This window comes from Somniosus microcephalus, chromosome 9, assembly GCF_052327205.1.
Source record: "Somniosus microcephalus isolate GS21.2 chromosome 9, FLI_Smic_1.0, whole genome shotgun sequence".
In the NCBI taxonomy this organism is placed as follows: Eukaryota; Metazoa; Chordata; class Chondrichthyes; order Squaliformes; family Somniosidae; genus Somniosus; species Somniosus microcephalus.
In genome coordinates, this window is record NC_140995.1 from 166,077,820 (window position 1) to 166,097,700 (window position 19,881).

Here is a 19,881-nt window from a genome sequence, read left to right on the forward strand (position 1 = left end):
GCAGCTCCAACAACACTCAAGAAGCTCGACACCAAGGCAAAGCACCCCGCTTGACTGGCACCCCATCCATCATCTTAAACATTCACTCCCTCCACCACCGATGTACCGTGGCTGCAGTGCGTACCATCTACAAGATGCACTGCAGCAACTCACCAAGGCTTCTTCGGCAGCACCTCCCAAACCCGCGACCTCTACCACCTAGAAGGACAAGGGCAGCAGGCGCATGGGAACACCACCACCTCCAAGTTCCCCACCATCTTGCTGTCCAGAGGAGGCGGGAGTCCCCAATGGAGGGCTCTTTACGTGGGAGTCCTCCCTTTATCTATTGGGCATTCGGCCTGGAGGGTGTTGCACAGAGCAGTCCCTTGCAATAAGTTTTTAAGTAGGTTCACGGACTCCCAGGCCGCCTGCCTTTTCTGCGGCCTGGAAGAGTCCGTGTTCCATGTTTATATGGATTGTGAGAGGTTGCAGTCCCTCTTCCATTATTTGAAGGGGCTGCTCCTCGATTTTTGGCTGCACTTCACTCCTGATCTTTGGTCACCCGGTGCGGGGGCGGAACGGGCTGGTTGGGGGACCTCCTCGTGGGACTGCTCCTGGGCTTGGCCAAAGTAGCCATTAACTGGTCCAGGCAGCGGGCGGTCGAGGGGGTCGTTCGGCCCGACTGCCTGCCCCTCTTCCGCGGACACGTTCGCGCCCGGGTGGCCCTGGAGATGGAGCACGCGGTGTCCACTGGCACACTCAAGGCCTTCCGCGATCGGTGGGCACCGCAGGGACTGGAGTGCATCATCACCCCCGGAAACCAAATTTTAATTTAATTTGTTAAGTTTCATTTGATTTTTGTTAAAGTTACAGTTTTTGTTTATTGATCACACCAAAAGAGCACCTCCAAGTCACACACCATCCTGACTCAGAAGTATATCGCCGTTCCTTCATTGTCGCTGGGTCAAAATCCTGGAACTCCCTCCCTAACAGCACGGTGGGAGTACCTTCACCACACGGACTGCAGCGGTTCAAGAAGGCAGCTCACCACCACCTTCTCAAGGGCAACTAGGGATGGGCAATAAATACAGGCCTTGCCAGCGATGCCTACATCCTATGAACAAATAAAAAAACCATAATGGCGCCAGCCTGATTTTCTGTGCGTTAATTTAAATGGGTGGAAAATCAGGCTGGCTCCCTTCCAAGTATGCACTCCTCCCTGCCCGATTTTCCTCCATGTGCTACTTCCAGGCAATCCTTTATGCATAAGGGAAATACGAGGCTCCACCCTATTGACCCTTTGCTGGGATATAGTTCCACAAACATCAGGTACCAACTGGTCCTTCACCCAGGCGCCAATTTTTCATTTGTGAATCTTGACAGTGAGTGGTTAGGCAAATGGGGGTTGAGGGAGTATCACAGTGGAGTTTGATCCTGTCTTCACCTGACATCCAGACTTCCAGCAGGGGTCACTGCACAACAGTCGGGAGCAGGAACCACTTCCTGTTCTGTGGCTCTTAAGCCAATTATCAAGCCTCTATCACTGCCCCTGCCCCTGCCCAGGCTAACTCAGCCCTGGGCCTTACTGGTCTCTATGGTTCAGCTATTCACTGCTTAAACTCCATCTTGGAGCCATATACTGATGTCTAATCTATACATGAAATATGATATACCTGGCTAGAGCTTCCGATTACCTGAATCTTGCAACATAGTTAAGATTTACCAATATCTGTGGGATGGTTTCGCTGATCATTGATTGCTTAATTGATGCTTTTCTAACCAAGGTTTATAAGCCAGGTTCGGATTGGAACAGTGCTTATATCACTTGCCAATTAAGTTGGACAGCTATACATAGGCTTTGAAGTGGCGGATCTCGCGTTGTGCCTTGGCTGTCTCGCGGTAGAATTTGACCCCGGTTCAGGTTTCTTGAACGAGTTTCATTTTATATCTTCGCCCTCCGACCCAGAATCCTAAAATGGCCAAAAGTTCAACCGGGAACGAATCCCCCACCTGGGAGCTGCAGAGAATGGAGGGCAGCCCCAAAGCGTTGGTTTACACCAGGAGAAGGGGCTATGACATCACCCGGAACCCGCACCTCAACAAGGTAAAGACACCAACGCAGCAGCGGAGGGCGGGGAGGCCAGTCACTGAAGGGGAGGGACAGACAGGAAGACCCGGGATGATCCGGACCCCGGGGGCAGACCAGACAGACCCGGGATGATCCGGGGGCAGACCCGACATATCCCCGGACGCCGGGGGCAGACCCGACATATCCCCGGACGCCGGGGGCAGACCCGACAGACCCCACCCCGGGGGTAGGGAGTCCCGACAGACCCGAGATATCCCCGGACCCCGGGGGTAGGGAGTCCCGACAGACCCGAGATATCCCCGGACCCCGGGGGTAGGGAGTCCCGACAGACTCGGGACAAGCGCCTTGCTTTCAGTGGAAAGGCGGCGTGTTTAGCGAGGAGTCTGCTTGTGCTCCCGGAGCTGGGGGTTGCTTTTTTAGAGACGTTCACTTGTTTATTGTTTTGCTCTCCCGATACGGTGGTGATACAAACTGGCTGATTTTTTTTTAATAACTGAAACGTCCTGGAAGGGAAATCAGTTGGACTGCTTTCAGTGGTTTTTTTTTATATAATAAACTTCCACCGCACTTCAGCAAGGCGAATGACTGGAGTTGTAGCCCGGGCTTGGTGACCCTTTTTTGGGATATAGAGACACTCCCTCCCCGAGGTCAGATCTGTGGCCTGGGCTCTTGGCTGTGGGGAGAGGGTGTGCCTGCACAGGCAGCAACGTGGGAAACATTTTAGTTAGGAGTGACCTTTTTATCAAGCGTGATTGTAAACTCATAAATTCATTGAGATATGGATGTAATTTAAAGCATTCAGGCAGAGTGTAGCCACTGGTTTCAGTTTGGAGTGGGCGGACACGAGTTAATGCTGCAGTGAGGTCCGTCACAAAGCCGTATATGTGCAGAGTTCTGTGACCTAATGTGGCTTATTTTTTTAATGTTGAGTGGATATTAAACCTTCTAGCATTGTGAAATTCAACTTTTTATAAAATGACTAACCGATCTATTGGATCTGCTGGGCACCTTTTTAAATGTAACAGGCTGAAGCTTTAATGTCCTCCGGACTTAAATTGCTGACCTGTTTCCAGTTATACCTACCACACTGCAATTTCTTTGTATGGACGTGAAAGTGATAGTATGACTGCACCTAATGATGTGCATGGGGCAGGTCTGAATTTTTGGAACGTTATACTAGCACCGACTGAATATCTAAATGAGTAATCATGCTTTTCTTGTAATGTGTCTTGGCGGTTTTAACCTTTTTTAAAAATCTTGGGATGGATCTATATTATGAACTCAAAACCGTGCCTGCCCGTGGTTTTGGCCTCCTGGGTTGGCAGGGCGTGCCACACCTCTGCTTGGGAGTTTCTGGAGTTATAAATGATGCCTTAAATCACTGCGCTGAAGATAGTTGCATGTTTTCATTGCTTTGTTTTAAAAAGCTGGTTGCATAGAATTTTGTTTTGATTCTTTTTGTGGCGTACCAAAAGATTTACAAAACAATTAACAAAAAAATGCACCAGTAACTTTCCTTCTGACTTTCTGTCTTCACCTGTTACAGAAAGGGAATAGTTGTCCCTCCAACTCTACAAACTTCTGAACTTTGTTCCTCCAGTTCTGGCCTCTTGTGCATCCCTGACTTCCTTCACCCCACCATTGGTGGCTGTGCCTTCAGCTGTCTAGGCCCTAAACTCTGGAATTGCCTCCATAAATATCTCTACCTCGTCTTCTTAAAACCTGCCTTTCTGACCAAGCTTTTGGTCTTCTGTCCAGATGTCTCTTTCTTTGGCTCGGTCTCAATTTTTGTCTAATTATGCTCCTGTGAAGTGCCTTGGGCTGTTTTACTACATTAAAGGCACTATATAAATGCAAGATGTCATTCTTGATTGACCATATTAAGTTGTAAACTCGGACACACTTTTATTTAGAAATATAAAGATGTGTAAAAGTACTTCATGTTCATTCAAACAGTATTAAAATTAACATATGACAACAGCAGTTTCCAGTTAACTAGAGAGCCCTGAAGATTTTGCAGAGTCAAGTATGCTGAAAATGGTAAATCTGGTCATTTGGATGTATGTTGACCAATTTAACTGTATAAATCTTGATTAAAATTAAATCAATGTTTTTCCTGATGTGTGGTTGCTTTAGGATATTGTGAATGATATATACTGGTCTTGTCTGTAATAAGCATGGCACCTTTGCTTACAATGTAGATTATTTTATATAAATGACTTGCTAAATAAATAATCTACTTCAGCCATTGTTTTTTTTTTAGTCATCAAAATCTGATCTGTATATATTGTAGTTAACTATACAATTTGAATAAGTCATGGGTTCGTAACAGTTATTGTGCTGCGAAGTTTTTTGTTTTAATGCTGTTTGCAGGTGATTATGTAGAACTTTATTCATTTCCATTGTTAGTAGCACTTTGTTCAATTGCATTGGTTGCATCATTATTTCTGCTGACATGGATTTGAGATTGCCAAACACTCTCTTGCAATGAAAGCTTGCTTCCATTCTGCTGTTGAGCAAGGTTTAGTGGAGTCATTTTGGAGGATGAAATTGGACTCCTGACACGAGGTTTTTATGCTGCTTTGCCTGCGTGAACTGTCATTCTAGTATTTGTCAGTTTTGTTGCAAAATAATAGGACTGTTGGCAGAAGCCTTTGATCACACTACATTTGTTTATTGTTGCCCAAAATCATTCTGTACTGAGAAATCCCTTATTTTTCATTTTAAATTCTGTAGTTAAACCAATATTGGGCTGGTCTGTCTGTTCTTTAAGGGCTAGGTAGCATTTCCAGTTGGTGTAAAACTTTAAAAGAAAAGTTACACTTGCTGTTATAGTTGGACAGTTGCTTTATCTTGATTGATTTAACTTGTAGTTCACTTAAGTGCACTGACTGAAGTGGAATGCCAGCTCGGACTTGGGTTTTATGGCTAGATTAATTGCCCATTTTGAAGCTTTTGTTTATAATACTTGGTTAAAATTTAACCATTCATTCCATTGAGATTCTTGGGCAAACCCTGAGCACCTTTTACTTCATTCATCCTAAAGTTCCAATGGTGGCTGTTGAAATCATTGTTTGCACTTTTTAGGCAGTGATCTTTGCGGAGGAAAGATAAACAAATGCAAAGGAAGTGGGGATATTTAATCTGATTTGAAAATAGCTTTCAGATTTTGAAAACCGATAAAATATATTGACTAACTTCCTGAGGAGTACTGTACCTGGATCCTTTTTAATGAGGCAGATTGCATTACGTACAAGGACACCTGAGGTTACTGAAGGTGGTAATACAATTAAGCTCCTGGTAACTTGTTCTCCCTATGCACCCCACTTTAAAATGTTGTGATGTTGCTTAGTATAGTGAGGTATTCTGTAAATCAGAAAATATAAAGGGATAAGCACTGAAACCTTTAATTATTTAGTGCAGCACAGATGAAAGGGCATCAGTGCTTATGATTGTCATTTTTTTTTAGTGTACTTTATTTTATAAACTTGCTGTTCATTTCATGCACCTGCCTTTTGAAGCTATTGTGCAACAGGTTATGGGGTGGCGTGTGCACTGTTTCTTGTGTGTGTTTTCAAAGTGCCTTTCTACTCTTAACTAATTTCAGTGAAATATTTTACTGTAGATTTGATTTTCAAGGTACAGTATCTGTCACCTTGGTCATGCACAACGATTATTGGTTTATCTTAACTAATCGCCATTGTCCAAATGTAATATTTCCAAGTTTGCTGATGACACAAAACTAGGTGGGGTTGTGAGGAAGATGCAAAGAGGCTTCTAGGCAATTTTTAGACAAGTTGAGTGGATGGGCAAATACGTGGCAGATGCAGTATAACGTGGATAAATGTGAAGTTATCCACTTCGGTAGGAAAAACAAAAGTAGTCTTATTGAAATGTTGATGTACAGTGGGACCTGGGTGTCCTTGTACACCAGCCACTGAAAGCAAACATGCAGGTGCAGCAAGCAGTTAGGAAGGCAAATGGTATGCTGGCCTTCATTGCAAGAGTATTTGAGTGCAGGAGCAAGGATGTCTTGCTACAGTTGTACCTTGGCCTTGGTGAGACCACACCTGGAGTACTGTGTGCAGTTTTGGTCTCCTTACCTAAGAAAGGATATACTTGCCATAGAGGGAGTGCAGCAAAGGTTCACCAGACTGATTCCTGGGATGGCAGGACTGTCTTATGGGGAGAGTTTGGGTCGACTAGGCCTGGTATTACTAGAGTTTAAAAGAATGAGAGGGGATCTCATTGAAACGTATAAAATTCTGACAGGGCTAGACAGACTGGATGCAGGGAGGATGTTTCCCTTGGCTGGGGGGGTCTAGAACGAGGGGTCACAGACTCAGGATACAGGGTAGGATATTTAGGACTGAGAAATTTCTTTGCTCAGAGGGTGGTGAACCTGTGGAGTTCTCTACCACAGAAGGCTGTGGAGACCAAGTCACTTAATATATTTGAGGAGATAGATTTCTAGACGGAAAAGGCATCAAGGGGTATGGGGAGAGCGGGAATATGGTATTGAGATAGAGGCTCAGCCATGGTATTGAAAGGCCTACTCCTCTTATTTTTCTGTTTCTAGAACCATCATTCTTTTCTGTGTGTATTCTCTCTCCCCTCTGTTTCATGAGTCTTAATGGTTTTATAACTAATCTGAAATCCACATTGTGTACCCTGATGTAAGAAAACTACTAAGCACTTGATTGGAGTTAAAACAAGGCTTTAATCAACTGTTTCTCTCTCTCTCTCTCCCCTCCCTTTCCCCTTGTTGGCTTTTAGATTTTCAACAGTTGGGTGTGTGGAAGTGGTACACATTGGCTTGCTTATATTATAACATCTGCATGTATTATACAGTGTGGCTGACAAGTTTCATTATCATCAATGAAGTGTTTGATTTCACTCATTTTTCCTAGATTGCTAGCTTATTAAATATATTGTATACTGTACCTGTCAATCTCTTAGAGGTTTGGGTTGGAGGTGGGGTGTGGTCTCGCGGTCTACTCCGCTGTACTGGTCAATTTAAATTTTAGCGAACTTTCTACTATTACAATATTAAGAGGATATCGGTAAGGGAAAGCATTCAGTGGAGACTCTATGGTTAGAATTGAGGAATAAGAGCGGACATAACGGTAATGGGAATTGCAATAATGAAGTGGCAGAATGTATTAATTCAGAGATGAGACCGGCTTGTAGCAAAAGCAGAGTTTAATGGGAGATTTTAATTTTCATAGATTGGGAAGAGCAGTGTAGCTCAAGCCAGAAATGTGAATTTCTGAGTGCATTCAAGATAGTTCTAGAACATATAATTCCAGAAAACTATCAAGAGGGCAGGCCTCTTGTAGATTTAGTAGGGTTGCAAAATTCCAGGAATTTAAGAGGAAACTTTATGGGAATTGAGTTTTTTTGCACACTGATGGTTTTTTGCCTCTGACCCTTATTATCTTCAAAATAGACATACTGTTCCATACAAATAAAAACAGGCTTTCAAAACTTTATTGAACCCCCACAAAAAATACCCATCTTAAAAAAAAAAAAGTCAGCTTAGTTAGCCTGTAATTTGTCCTTATTTTGTCCCTTTTTTGAGTCTTCTACTCATCATTGCTCCTCCTGATACTCTGGCTCTGATGTGTCCATTTCCTCCTCTGTCACTGTCTAGCTGTGTGGTAGACACTTCTGTATCTGGCTCAATAAGTTGTAGGTTTGCCCGGATAGCCACCAGTTTCTCCACTCATCCTCAATTTAAATAAAGGAAACTACGATGGTATGAGGCGCGAGTTGGGTAGGATTGATTGGGGAATGTCACTCAAAGGGTTGACGGTGGATAGGCAATGGCAAACATTCAAAGACCGAATGGATGAGCTACAGAATTTGTTCATCCCAGTTTGGCATAAAAATAAAACAAAAAAGGTGACTCAACTGTGGCTAACAAGGGAAATTAGGGATAGCATAAGATCCAAAGAGAGGACATATAAATTGGCCAGAAAAAGCAATAATCCTGAGGATTGGGAGCAGTTTAGTAGTCAACAAAGGAGGACAAAGGGATTAATTAAGAAAGGGAAAATAGAATGAGAGTAAGCTAGCAGGGAACATAAAAACTGACTGTAAAAGCTTTTATAGATATGTGAAGAGAAAAAGATTGGTGAAGTCGAGCATAGGTCCCTTGCAGTCAGAATCAGGGGAATTTATAATGGGGGACAAAGAAATGGCAGACCAACTAAATACATACTTTGGTTGTGTCTTCACAAAGGAGGACATAAATAACCTCCCCGAGATGCCGGGGAACATAGGGTCTGATGAAAGGGTGGAACTGAAAGAAATCAGTATTTGTAGGGAAATGGTGTTAGGACAATTGATGGGACTGAAGGCTGATAAATCCCCAGGGCCTGATAATCTACATCCCAGGGCACTTAAGGAAGTGGCCCTAGAAATAGCAGATGCATTGCTGGTCATCTTCCAGAACTTGATAGACTCTGAACAGTACCCATGGATTGGAGGGTAGCTAATGTTACCCCACTATTCAAAAAAGGTGGTGGCGAAAAAGCAGGGAATTATAGACCAGTAAGCCTGACATCGGTAGTGGGGAAAATGCTAGAGTCCATTATAAAAGATGTAATCGCAGAGCACTTGGAAAGCAGTGACAGGATCGGACAAAGTCAACATGGATTTACAAAAGGTAAATCATGCTTGACTAATCTACTGGAATTTTTTGAGGATGTAACTGGTAAAATAGATAAGGGAGAACCAGTGGATGTGGTGTATTTGGACTTTCAGAAGGCTTTTGATAAGGTCCCACAAGAGATTAGCGTGCAAAATTAAGGCACATGGGATTGGGGGGCAAGGTATTGACTTGGATAGAGAACTGGTTGGCGGACAGAAAGCAAAGAGTTGGCACAAACGGGTCATTTTCCGAGTGGCAGGCAGTGACTAGTAGGGTACTGCCAGGATCGGTCCTAGGACCCCAGCTGTTCACAATATATATTAATGATCTGGACGAGGGAATTGGATGTAATGTCTCCAGATTTGCAGATGACACAAAGCTGGGTGGGAGGGTAAGCTGTGAGGAGGATGTCGTGAAACTCCAGTATGATTTGGACAGGTTGGGTGATTGGGCAGAAACCTGGCCAATGCACTATAATGTGGCTAAATGTGAGGTTATCCACTTTGGTGGCAAAAACAGGAAGGCAGATTATTATTTGAATGGCAATAGATTGGGAGAAGGGGAAGTGCAGAGACCTGGGTGTTCTTGTACACCAGTCGCTGAAGGTAAGCATGCAGGCGGTTAAGAAGGCAAATGGTATGTTGGCCTTCGTAGCAAGAGGGTTTGAGTACAGGAACAAGGATGTCTTGCTACAGTTGTACAGGGCCTTGGTGAGACCACACCTTGAGTATTGTGTGCAGTTTTGGTCGCCTTACCTGAGGAAGGACTTTCTTGCCATGGAAGGAGTGCAGCGAAGATTCACCAGGCTGATACCTGGGATGGCAGGAATGACGTATGAGGAGAGATTGTGTCGATTGGGCTTATAGTCACTGGAGTTTAGAAGATTGAGGGGATCTCATCGAAACCTATAAAATTCTGTCAGGCCTGGACAGACTAGATGCAGGAAGGATGTTTCTGATGGCTGGGGAGTCCAGAACCAGGGGTCATAGTCTAAGGATAAGGGGTAAGCCATTTAGGACTGAAATGAGGAGGAATTTCTTCACCCAGAGAGTGGTGAACCTGTGGAATTCTCTGCCACAGAGGGCGGTGGAGGCCAGTTCATTAAATATATTCAAGAAAGAGTTGGATATATTTCTTAAGGCTAAAGGGATCAAGGGATATGGGGAGAAGGCAGGGACAGGGTACTGAATTTGGATGATCAGCCATGATCTCATTGAATGGCGGAGCAGGCTTGAAGGGCCGAATGGCCTACTGCTGCTCCTATCTTCTATGTTAGCCTGTTGCGCACCTTTTGTATGTGTATTCCCAAAAAGTGACCAGTTTCGTTCAGAGGCTGCTGATGAAGGTGGGATTTGGAGTATCACCGATGCAATGGGTGACAGGGCCTCAGGTGCACAAAGTCCCTTCCACCAGGTATGTGCACTGATATGCTTGCACGATTCCCATATCCTGTCCCCCATTCCAAAGACCTTGCTTGGTAGAGAACTTTTGCCAGATTCCCAGAACTTTGCCCATGTCCAGATTGAGGTGATGTGAGAGGGTAGAAATCACACTAAGCGCTGTTGATCTGTTCTCCAGAAAGTATTGGTCTCCCAACATGCTTTGGGTCCAGCATGTATGCTGCAGCATGAATCGGCTTGACTCAAAATTCTTGACGCGTCTGTATGAATTGAACAATTGCCTTCTCTGCTTTGAGCAGCAGGGATGTGGGTAGGGCAATGCTGATTTGTTCTTTTAAATCGGCAAAAAGCCTGAACATCTGACAAGACAGTGTCATCTCCTTCAATCTGAGCAATTGCAGATGCTACTAGTGGGAGTAGTTTTAAGGCTGCGAACCACTCTCTCTCCCAAAAGACATCATCTAGTAGTATTTTCTTGATGGTGGTTTGCATATCCCCAGACTGGGATATTGCCATTCCTTGCAGCGACTCCTTACCCTCCAGAAGGCTGTTGTACATGATGACAACGCCACCCCATCTAGTGTTGCTGGGCAGCTTCAGTGTGGTGTTCTTGTTCATTGTTGTTTGCTTGGCGTTGTAGGTTGCTGCAACTACCTGTTTTCCCCTGACCTACTTAACAACTTGCTTGGCTCTCTTGTACAGTGTTTCCATGGTTCTCAAACCCATGATGTCCTTGAGGAGCAGGTTGAGCCCATGAGCTGCACACCCAATAGACATAATATGAGGGTAGGCCTCCTCCACTTGAGCCCAAGCAGTCTTCATATTCGCAGCATTGTCAGTAACTACTGCAAAGACCTTTTGTGATCCAAGATCGTTGATGACTGCTTTCAGCTCATCAGCAATGTATGTGCCTGTGTGTCTGTTGTCCTTCGTGTCTGTGCTCTTGAATACTGGGAGAGAAGTGGAGACGATTTAGTTTATGATGCCCTCCTTGTACATTTGACCACCTATCTGAGATAACTGCAACACAGTCTGCTATCTCTATTGTTTCTTTGAGCTTTCCTTGGACTCTGTTATACTCAGCCTCCAGCAAATAAGTAGGCAAAGCATGTCTGGTGTGAGGACAGTATGCAGGGCGAATAACATTTGAAAAATCTCTTCCAGTACACATTAGCTGTGAGCCTGTCGCATATACAGCTTGAGCAAGGCACTCCTCTGCATTCTTCTGGATATGGTTGTCCATTGTATCAAAGAACCTTCCAAGTGGGCCAGGAGTTGCTGCTGATGAGGAGCCTGATGCTGAATGTGAACTATCATCATCTTGAATGGAAGCAGAGGAACTCTGGGCTGACTGCTGTGAGCTTTGAGTGAAGTTGTTGCATTTGGATAAATGCTGCTGCATCTTTGTGGCATTCTTTACATATGGCTTTGTACAGTGTTTGCACATGTACGCAGTCTTTCCATCTTTAATGCCTGGGGTAAAATGCTTCCACACATCTGACAGTAAACATGGCATTGTTCTATGCAGAGAAATAAAGGGCATTCATCTGTCGAACTGCAGTCGATCAGCATGATTGCAACAGGGTGAGTAAATTTTTCCTGATGCTCCATGTGACAGAAGCATGACCTGTGCACGCATGACACTACATCACCAATAGAGGGAGCTAATAGCTTATCCACTCATCCAACTGATCGGACACATTTGTTCACATCACACACACAACTTGTAATTATTAAAACAAGCCAAGTAAGAGAAACATATATTGATTAAGAAATTCCTTAATAATTTAAGATTCCATCTCTATTACAGGTAGACTATCCTTTATCCGAGCTTCCGAAAACCAAAACCTCAACAGTTTTTTCGTTCAGCGTAAGTCGTGCGCACGACATGACCAGAGTGGCGCACAACTTACGCTGAGCAGGGCAGAGGGTCAGAGTTCCCTCCTGGGTAGGAGATTGCAGGCCGAGCCAGGCAGTGTGAAGGAGGTACTGGGAGAGTGAACCCAACAATACAGCGGCACGTCCGATATTCTCTTCTCTTTTTCCCCCCCGGACCCGAACTGCGGCCCGTCCGATATTCTTTTCTTCCCCCCCCCCCCCCCCCCCCCCCCCACCCGACCTGATTTGCGGGCCAGCTTAGTAGGAGTCAGCCGATATCCGGCTTTCCAGACAAGCAGGAAAGGGAATATGAGACAGAACAGTCGCAAGAGGTAGCCTGAACTTTTAAAATTTATATTAAATACAAATTTCCCAATCTTATAATAATACCTTCTGAATTCCGAAAACCAAAACGCAGCTGGTCCAAAGGCTTTTGGATAAGGGATAGTGTACCTGTAGTAATTTTGAGGTGGAAATGAAAAATGCAATTTTTTTTTTTTTTGGGCAAAATTCCCAAACTTCCCCTTTGCAACCCTAAGATTTAGATTAACAAAGTTTGGTTCATTACTAACAGTAAGTAAGGGAACATTTATCCAATAGTGATCATAATATGATTGAATTTGATGTTGGGTTTGAAAAGGAGAAACATGTTACTAAGATTTTTGGTAAGGCTAACTTTCTAATGGGATGAGATAGAGACTGAGAACAGCAAACTGGTCAAAACTATTACCTGGTAAAGTACAGATGAGCAGTGAGAGGTGTTCAATAAAGAATTTAGCTTAATACAGTACCAGTATATACCCCTAAGGGGCAAGAGCTCTACTCGCAATATGAAACAGCCATAGTCAATAAAAGAAGCGAGAGATGACATGAAATAAAATGAAGGTTCCTGGAATTGAAAGCAAATTATTGACTTGGTTAGGCAGTAGAAGATCAAGTAGGGTTCATGGGTAAGTACTTGAATTAGAAAAATGATTAATGGATCTGTGGTTCCTCAACTATTCACTATTAATGATTTAGATAACAGCTATATTATCCAAGTTAGCTGATGATGCAAAGATAGGTGTAATGTAGACGGGAGCATAACACTACAAAAAGACATTGATTGAGTGGGCAAAACTGACAGATGGATTTCAATGCAAGTAAGTATGAGGTCATCCATTTTGGACATCAGAAAGATAGACAATGGTGACAAGCTAGAAATAGTGGCGGTCCAAAGAGATTTAGGGGTCCATGTACACAGCTCACTAACGTAGTGGTCAAGTACAAGAAAAAAAATCAATAAGGCAAATTTAAAAAAAAAACTTGCATTTATATAGCACCTTTCACAGCCACCGGATGTCTCAAAGTGCTTTACAGCCAATGGAGTACTTTTGAAGTGGCGTCACTGTTGTAATGTGGGAAATGCAGCAGCCAATTTGCACACAGCAAGGTCCCACAAACAGCAATGTGATAATGACCAGATAATCTGTTTTTGTTATGTTGGTTGAGCGATAAATATTGGCCAGGACACCGGGGATAACTCCGGCTAGCCTTCATATCTAAAGGGCTAGAATATAAATGGGAGGAAGTTATGCTACAGCTATACAAAGCCCTTGTTAGACCACATCTGGAGTACTCCGTACAGTTCTGGGCACTGCACCTCCAAAGGATATATTGGCCTTGGAAGGAGTGCAGTGCAGATTCACCAAAATGTTACTAGGGTCCCAAGGGTTAAATTATGATGAGATGCATAAACTAGGCTTGAATTCCCTGGAATATAGATGGTTAAGGGGTGATTTGATTGAGGTTTTAAGGAATTGATGGGGTAGATTGAGAGAAACTTTTCCTGCTAATGGTGGAGTCTAGGACAAGGGAACATAACCTTAAAATTGGAGCCAGGCCATTCAGGAGAGAAGTTAGGAAAGACTTTGTGCAAAGGGTGTTACAAGTGTGGAACACTCCATTAAAAAGCAGTAGATGTTGGCTCAATTAATAATTTTAAATCTGAGATCGGTAGATTTTTGCTAGCCAAGGATATGGCGCCAAGGTGGATGGATAGAGTTAGGAAGCAGATCTGCCATTCAGCAGAACAGGCTCGAGGGGCTGAATGGCCTACTCTTGTTCCTATACCCTTTTTGTAGTTGATCTATTCACACTTGGCACCCATTTCCCAACAGTTGTGTATGTGACTGACTTTCTTTAGTGCCAGTGTATTGCTCCCAATATGCTGGGTGAGTGTGTAGTCCACAAGTGTGGTACGCAAAAGCCTTAGTTTCCATAATAGTGTCAGCTGTGGCTCAGTGGGTGCACTCTTGCCTGAGTCAGAAGATTGTGGGTGCAAGTGCAAGTCCCACTCCAGGGACTTGAGCACAAAAATCTGTGCTGAGGGAGTGCTGCACTGTTGGAGGTGCCATCTTTTGGATGAGCTGTTAAATCGAGGCCCCGTCTGCTCTCAGAAGGATGTAAAAGATCCTATGGCACCATTTTGAAGAGCAGGGGAGTTATCCCCGGTGTCTTGGCCAATATTGATCCCTCAATCAACATAACAGATAATCTGGTCATTCGATTGCTGTTTGTGGGAGCTTGTGTGCAAATTGGCTGCTGTTACCCATGAGACGTCTGGTGGTTGTGGGAGGCGCTATATAAATGCAAGTGTTTCTCTTTTAATAAAAACAGAAAATACTGGAAATACTCAAGTCAGGCAGCATCTGTGGAGGGAGAAACAGACTTAACATTTCAGGTCGATGACCGTTATGAGGAAAGGTCATCGACCTGAAACATTAACTCTGTTTCTCTCTCTACAGATGCTGCCTGACCTGAGTATTTCCAGCATTTTCTGTTTATTACAGATTTCCAGCATCTGCCCTATTTTGCTCTTGTCTTAGTTTCCATAGGTGTCTTTGTCAATTGGCATATTACTCCAGTGTTTGAATGGTACTGCTACAAAAGAGACCCTGCTGCTCACGATGCCCATTCTATTTAAATCTTGTTGTCCAGCTAGATGAAAGTACTGCCCATCAACAAAGGTGGTATATTTTTTTCTGTTCTGAGTTGGCTGCTGATTGATTGAGGCATCATGTTAAATTTTCATATTGTGACTGCTTACTGATCGTGCAGCCAATTTTAAGCAAAGTTGAGAAACAAAACGTCCAGTCCCAATGATATTTCAGACGATGTATGGCACGTCAAAGCAAAGTTCGACAATACAAGATTAAAAAATTTTCAGAGGCAGGACTCTGATCTCTCTGCTCCCTGAGTAGAATACAACCAAGCTGAATACATTTAGGCCTAGAAATTCAGTTGTTAGCGCCAGCCGCCAGCGCCTCAAGAAGGCGAGAAGTGGGGCGTGAAGCGGCGTGATCTGCGCCTCTCTCAAACTTCAGTCAAGATTTAGCGGCGGCGCAAAACCGCAGTGCCTGCTCAGCTGCGCGTGCAGATCCTGACGTCATTTCATGGTGCAACGGCCTTGGTGCGCCCCGAACCGGAACTTCAGTGGTGCCCCCCCCCCCCCCCCCTGCGCCTGATAGAGGGGAACGGTTCCCAGTCGCTGCGGGGGGCGCTATTTAAAGGGGACTCCTCCTGCATTATAAGTGGCAGCGATTTTTGTGCCAATCCTTCTGTTTGAGATATATTTGGAGAGACAAAAGGAGAGAGCTTTCTGCTTTGACTCAGCGCTCGCACAGGTGCTTCAGGCCAGAGCTTTGCACTTGGATTTAACTTTGTGCCATAGCCTAGAGTCGCCACATATAATGGGGGCTGCAATGGGTGGAAACGTTGGCTTTCTGCATTGCATTCAAAGGGCTCCGACGCTGTGAGTGCCAATCATGGCCAGACAGAGAAGGGACAACCGGTGTCGGCACAGGAGGCCTTACCCACCCAGGGTATACTGCCAGCAGTTCATATCTGAACATGTCTGAGGAGCAGTGTGTTCGGAGGCTGCGATTCAGAAGGGCGGTGGTCACAGAGATCTGCCACCTGCTTCGCAGAGATCTGCAGCCACAGCTGAGGAGCAGGACGTCTCTGTTGGTGGCAGTGAAGGTGACAGTGGCTCTCAACTTCTATGCCACCAGCTGCTTCCAATCCGCTACTGGGGACATTGCCAACATCTCCCAGTTTCCAGTACATTGCTGCATCCACCAGGTGACCAATGCCCTTTTCAGAAGGCGATGTCAGTACATCTCCTTCCCCATGGCCCTGGACAAGCAGCAAGAGCGTGCAATGGGATTTGGAAGAATAGCAGGCTTCCCCATGGTCCTGGGTGTTTAACTGTTGAACCAGCAATGGTCAGGGCTGCAGTGTGCAGGGCGTTGCAGCCAAACAAATCGACCCTCCCCCTTTTAAGAGCTGACCGGCGCCAGCGTGTCTGCCTTCAATCAGCAACTCTCCGCACCTGCGCTGCGCCCGCCCTCGGTGTGCTTGCCGGCTTAGCGCCTTATGATAGTCGTGCATCGCCTGCTTTAGCGCAGCAGCAACTTCTTGGGCCGATGCAACTCAATTTCGGCGAAGGTGGCACTAAGTTGCGCCAGGTGCTAAATTTTAGCGAACGCCCGGCTGTAGTGCCCCAAACATGGCGATACTGAATTTCTAGGCTGATGTGCCTCAATAATTCCGAGACTCGATGTTAGCGAAACAAAACAAGGCTTTTATTAACTTAGAAGATAACACGCAGTGGAGAGAGGTATCTTCCATCTGGAGATCTGCAGTACTGGATATGAGGCCAGACTGCTTGCTTACATAGGGGCCAGGTATGGGCGGAGCCCTACACACAATGCATTCCATACATTCCAATATACAATACAATGGTGAGGAGAAACCTGAAACCGACCACAGTCACAGGCAGTGATGAATGGAATATTTCATCACATTCACCCCTTCTATAGATTTAGTCTGTCCGGGGGTTTGGTAGTCCTCTGCGACCGACGTGGCTGATGTGGTGTCGGCTGGGTGTCCCCGGGGGCCTCCTGGGTCTCTGCCGGGGGTGCCGCCAGGGTTGTTGAAGGGGTAGTTGGTGGGGGTGCCGTTGGTTGATGTTCTTCCGGGGGTGATGAAAGAGTAGTGGGTGGGTAAGGGTTGCTGCGATCGTTGTCGCTGCTATCGCCGTGGTTGTTGTAGTTACCGGCTGGGGCGACGTCTTTTATGGACACTGTGTCCTCCCTTCCTTCCGTCGGCATGCCGGACATATGCGTATTGGGGGTTGGCGTGGAGTAGGTACACTGGCTCCACGAGAGGGTCCGTCTTGTGGCCCCTCGCATGCTTTCGCACGAATACCGGACCTGGGGTGGAGAGCCATGACGGCATGGATACGCCTGAGGTGGATTTCCGGGGAAAGACAAACATTCGTTCATGAGGCGTGGCAGTACACAATAGCGACCGTATCGAATGGAGCACATCCGAGAGGACTTTCTGCCAGCGGGAGATAGGGAGGCCCTTGGTCCTTAGAGCTAGAGTGACTGCTTTCCATACTGTCCCGTTCTCTCGCTCCACTTGGCCGTTACCCCGGGGGTTGTAGCTGGTGGTACGGCTCGTGGCGATCCCCCTGGACAGCATGTACTGGCGTAGCTCTTCACTCATGAAGGACGCCCCCCTATCCGTATGGATGTAGCTCGGCATACCGAACAGGCAGAACAGGCTGTTGAGGCATTTAATGACCGTGGCACTGGTCATGTCTGGGCAGGGGAAGGCGAATGGGAACCAGGAGTATTCGTCCACAATGTTCAGGAAGTAAACATTGCGGTCGACGGACGGGAGGGGGCCCTTGAAATCTAAGCTGAGCCGCTCGAAGGGCCGTGTAGCTTTGATTAAGTGGGCTCTATCTGGGCGGTAGAACCGAGGCTTGCACTCAGCGCAAGTGCGGCAGTTCCTGGTCAGAGACCGAACTTCCTCAATCGAGTAGGGTAAGTTACGGGACTTTATGAAGTGGAACAGCCGCATGACCCCTGGGTGGCAGAGGTCGTTGTGGAGGGTCTGTAGCCGATCCCCGGTGGCGCTGGCACACCTCCCTCGTGAGAGGGCGTCAGGGGATTCGTTAAGGGCCCCTGGCCGGTAAATGATGTCATACTCGAAGGTGGAGAGCTCGATCCGCCACCTAAGAATCTTATCATTTTTAATCTTCCCCCTCTATTATTGAACATAAACGCTACCGACCGCTGGTCGGTAAGTAGGGTGAAGCGTTTGCCGGCTAGGTAGTGGTGCCAGTGGTGCACTGCCTCCACGATGGCTTGGGCCTCCTTTTCCACGGAGGAGTGTCTGATCTCGGGCCCTTGGAGGGTCCTCGAGGAAAGCTACGGGTCGCCCCGCCTGGTTGAGGGTGGCCGCCAAGGCAAAGTCAGACGCATCACTTTCCACTTGAAATGGAGTGTTCTCGTCCACTGCCTGTAGCGTGACCCGCTCAATATCCTGCTTAATGCTTTTGAAGGCGGCGTGGGCCTCAGCAGAGAGCGGAAAAGAGGATGCTTTCAAGAGGGGGCGGGCTTTGTCAGAGTAGTTGGGGACCCATTGGGAATAATAAGAAAATAACCCCAGGCACCTTTTCAGGGCTTTGGGAGTGTTGGGCAGGGGCAGCTCCCGTAGGGGGCGCAATCGGTTGGGGTCTGGTCCGATTTCCCCATTCTCCACCACGCTGCCTAGTACGCAGAGGCGCGTGGTGTTGAAAACGCACTTGTCCTCGTTGTAGGTGAGGTTGAGTTTTTGTGCGGTTTCCAGGAACCCCTCGAGGTTCGAGTCGTGATCCTGCTGGTTGTGACCGCAGATGGTGACGTTGTCGAGGTAGGGGAAGGTTGCTTGCAAGTGGTGGTCATCGACCATGCGGTCCATCTCCCTCTGGAAGACCGAGACCCCATTCGTCACCCCAAAGGGGACTCTGAGGAATTGGTAGAGGCGTCCGTTCGCCTCGAAGACGGTGTACGGGCGGTCCTCTGGTCTGATAGGGAGCTGGTGGTACGCTGACTTGAGGTCGATGGTGGAGAACACCCGGTATTGGGCGATTTGGTTCACCATTTCTGATATGCGGGGTAGCGGGTAGGCGTCTAGTTGGGTGTACCTGTTGATCGTTTGGCTGTAGTTGATCACCATCCGTTTCTTCTCGCTACCCCTTACCACTACCACTTGGGCACGCTACGGGCTGTTGCTGCGTTCAATAATGCGCTCTTTCAGGAGCCTGTCTACCTCTGTCGCGATAAACCGCCTGTCCTCCCAGCTGTACCTCCTGCTTTTGGTCGCTATTGGCCGGCAGTTAGGGGTAAGGTTCGCGAATAGCGAAGGCGGCTTTACCTTCAGGGTAGCCAGACCGCACACTTTGAGGGGCGGCTGGGACCCACCGTACTTGAGCGTGATGCTTTGGTGGTTGTACTGGAAATCCAGGCCCAAGATCATGCTCGCACATAGGTTCTTTATGATAATTTTAAAGTATTAATCATGAACAGTTCCGTTAACGGACAATTGTACCGTGCAGTAACCCAGAATGGTCGATGTTTGGGTTTTATCCGCCATAGAGATGGTACCCTGAGTAGGGACCACCTTTAGGGAGAGTTGTTGTGCCAGTTCAGGGTGGATAAAACTCTCCGTGCTTCCACTGTCAATTAAACATTTAACCCTGCACCCGTTTACCTCGATGTCCACCATTGATTTGGATAGCGGGTGCGGCCTGGTCTGGTCCACTGTGACCGATGCCACTGTAGGGCCCTGATCGAGACAAGATGGCGTCCACGCTGTCTGCTCATAAGATGGCGGACCCCACGAGGTCGGGCAAGATGGCCGCTCCCACAGCGCGCACGCGGCGGTGGCGGGTTTTCCGGCGGTTGGTTTTCCGGCGGGGTTCCCTCTGCACACCTTCCCGAAGTGCCCCTTCTTACCGCACTTAAAGCAGGTGGTGCCTTTCGCCGGGCACAGGTTTCTGGTAT

General features: G+C 46.6%; 1 protein-coding gene across 1 annotated transcript in view; it reads left to right on the forward strand.

Annotated features, from left to right (window-relative positions):
- Nucleotides 1-1,549: 1,549 nt before the first annotated feature.
- me1 (malic enzyme 1, NADP(+)-dependent, cytosolic) overlaps nt 1,550-19,881 on the forward strand; it is a 532,089-nt gene continuing 513,757 nt past the window's right edge. The window contains exon 1 of the mRNA XM_085997486.1: nt 1,550-2,083. Within this exon, the coding sequence (XP_085853612.1) occupies nt 1,955-2,083 (129 nt within the window). The 5' untranslated portion in view covers nt 1,550-1,954. The remainder of the gene's footprint in view (nt 2,084-19,881) is intronic.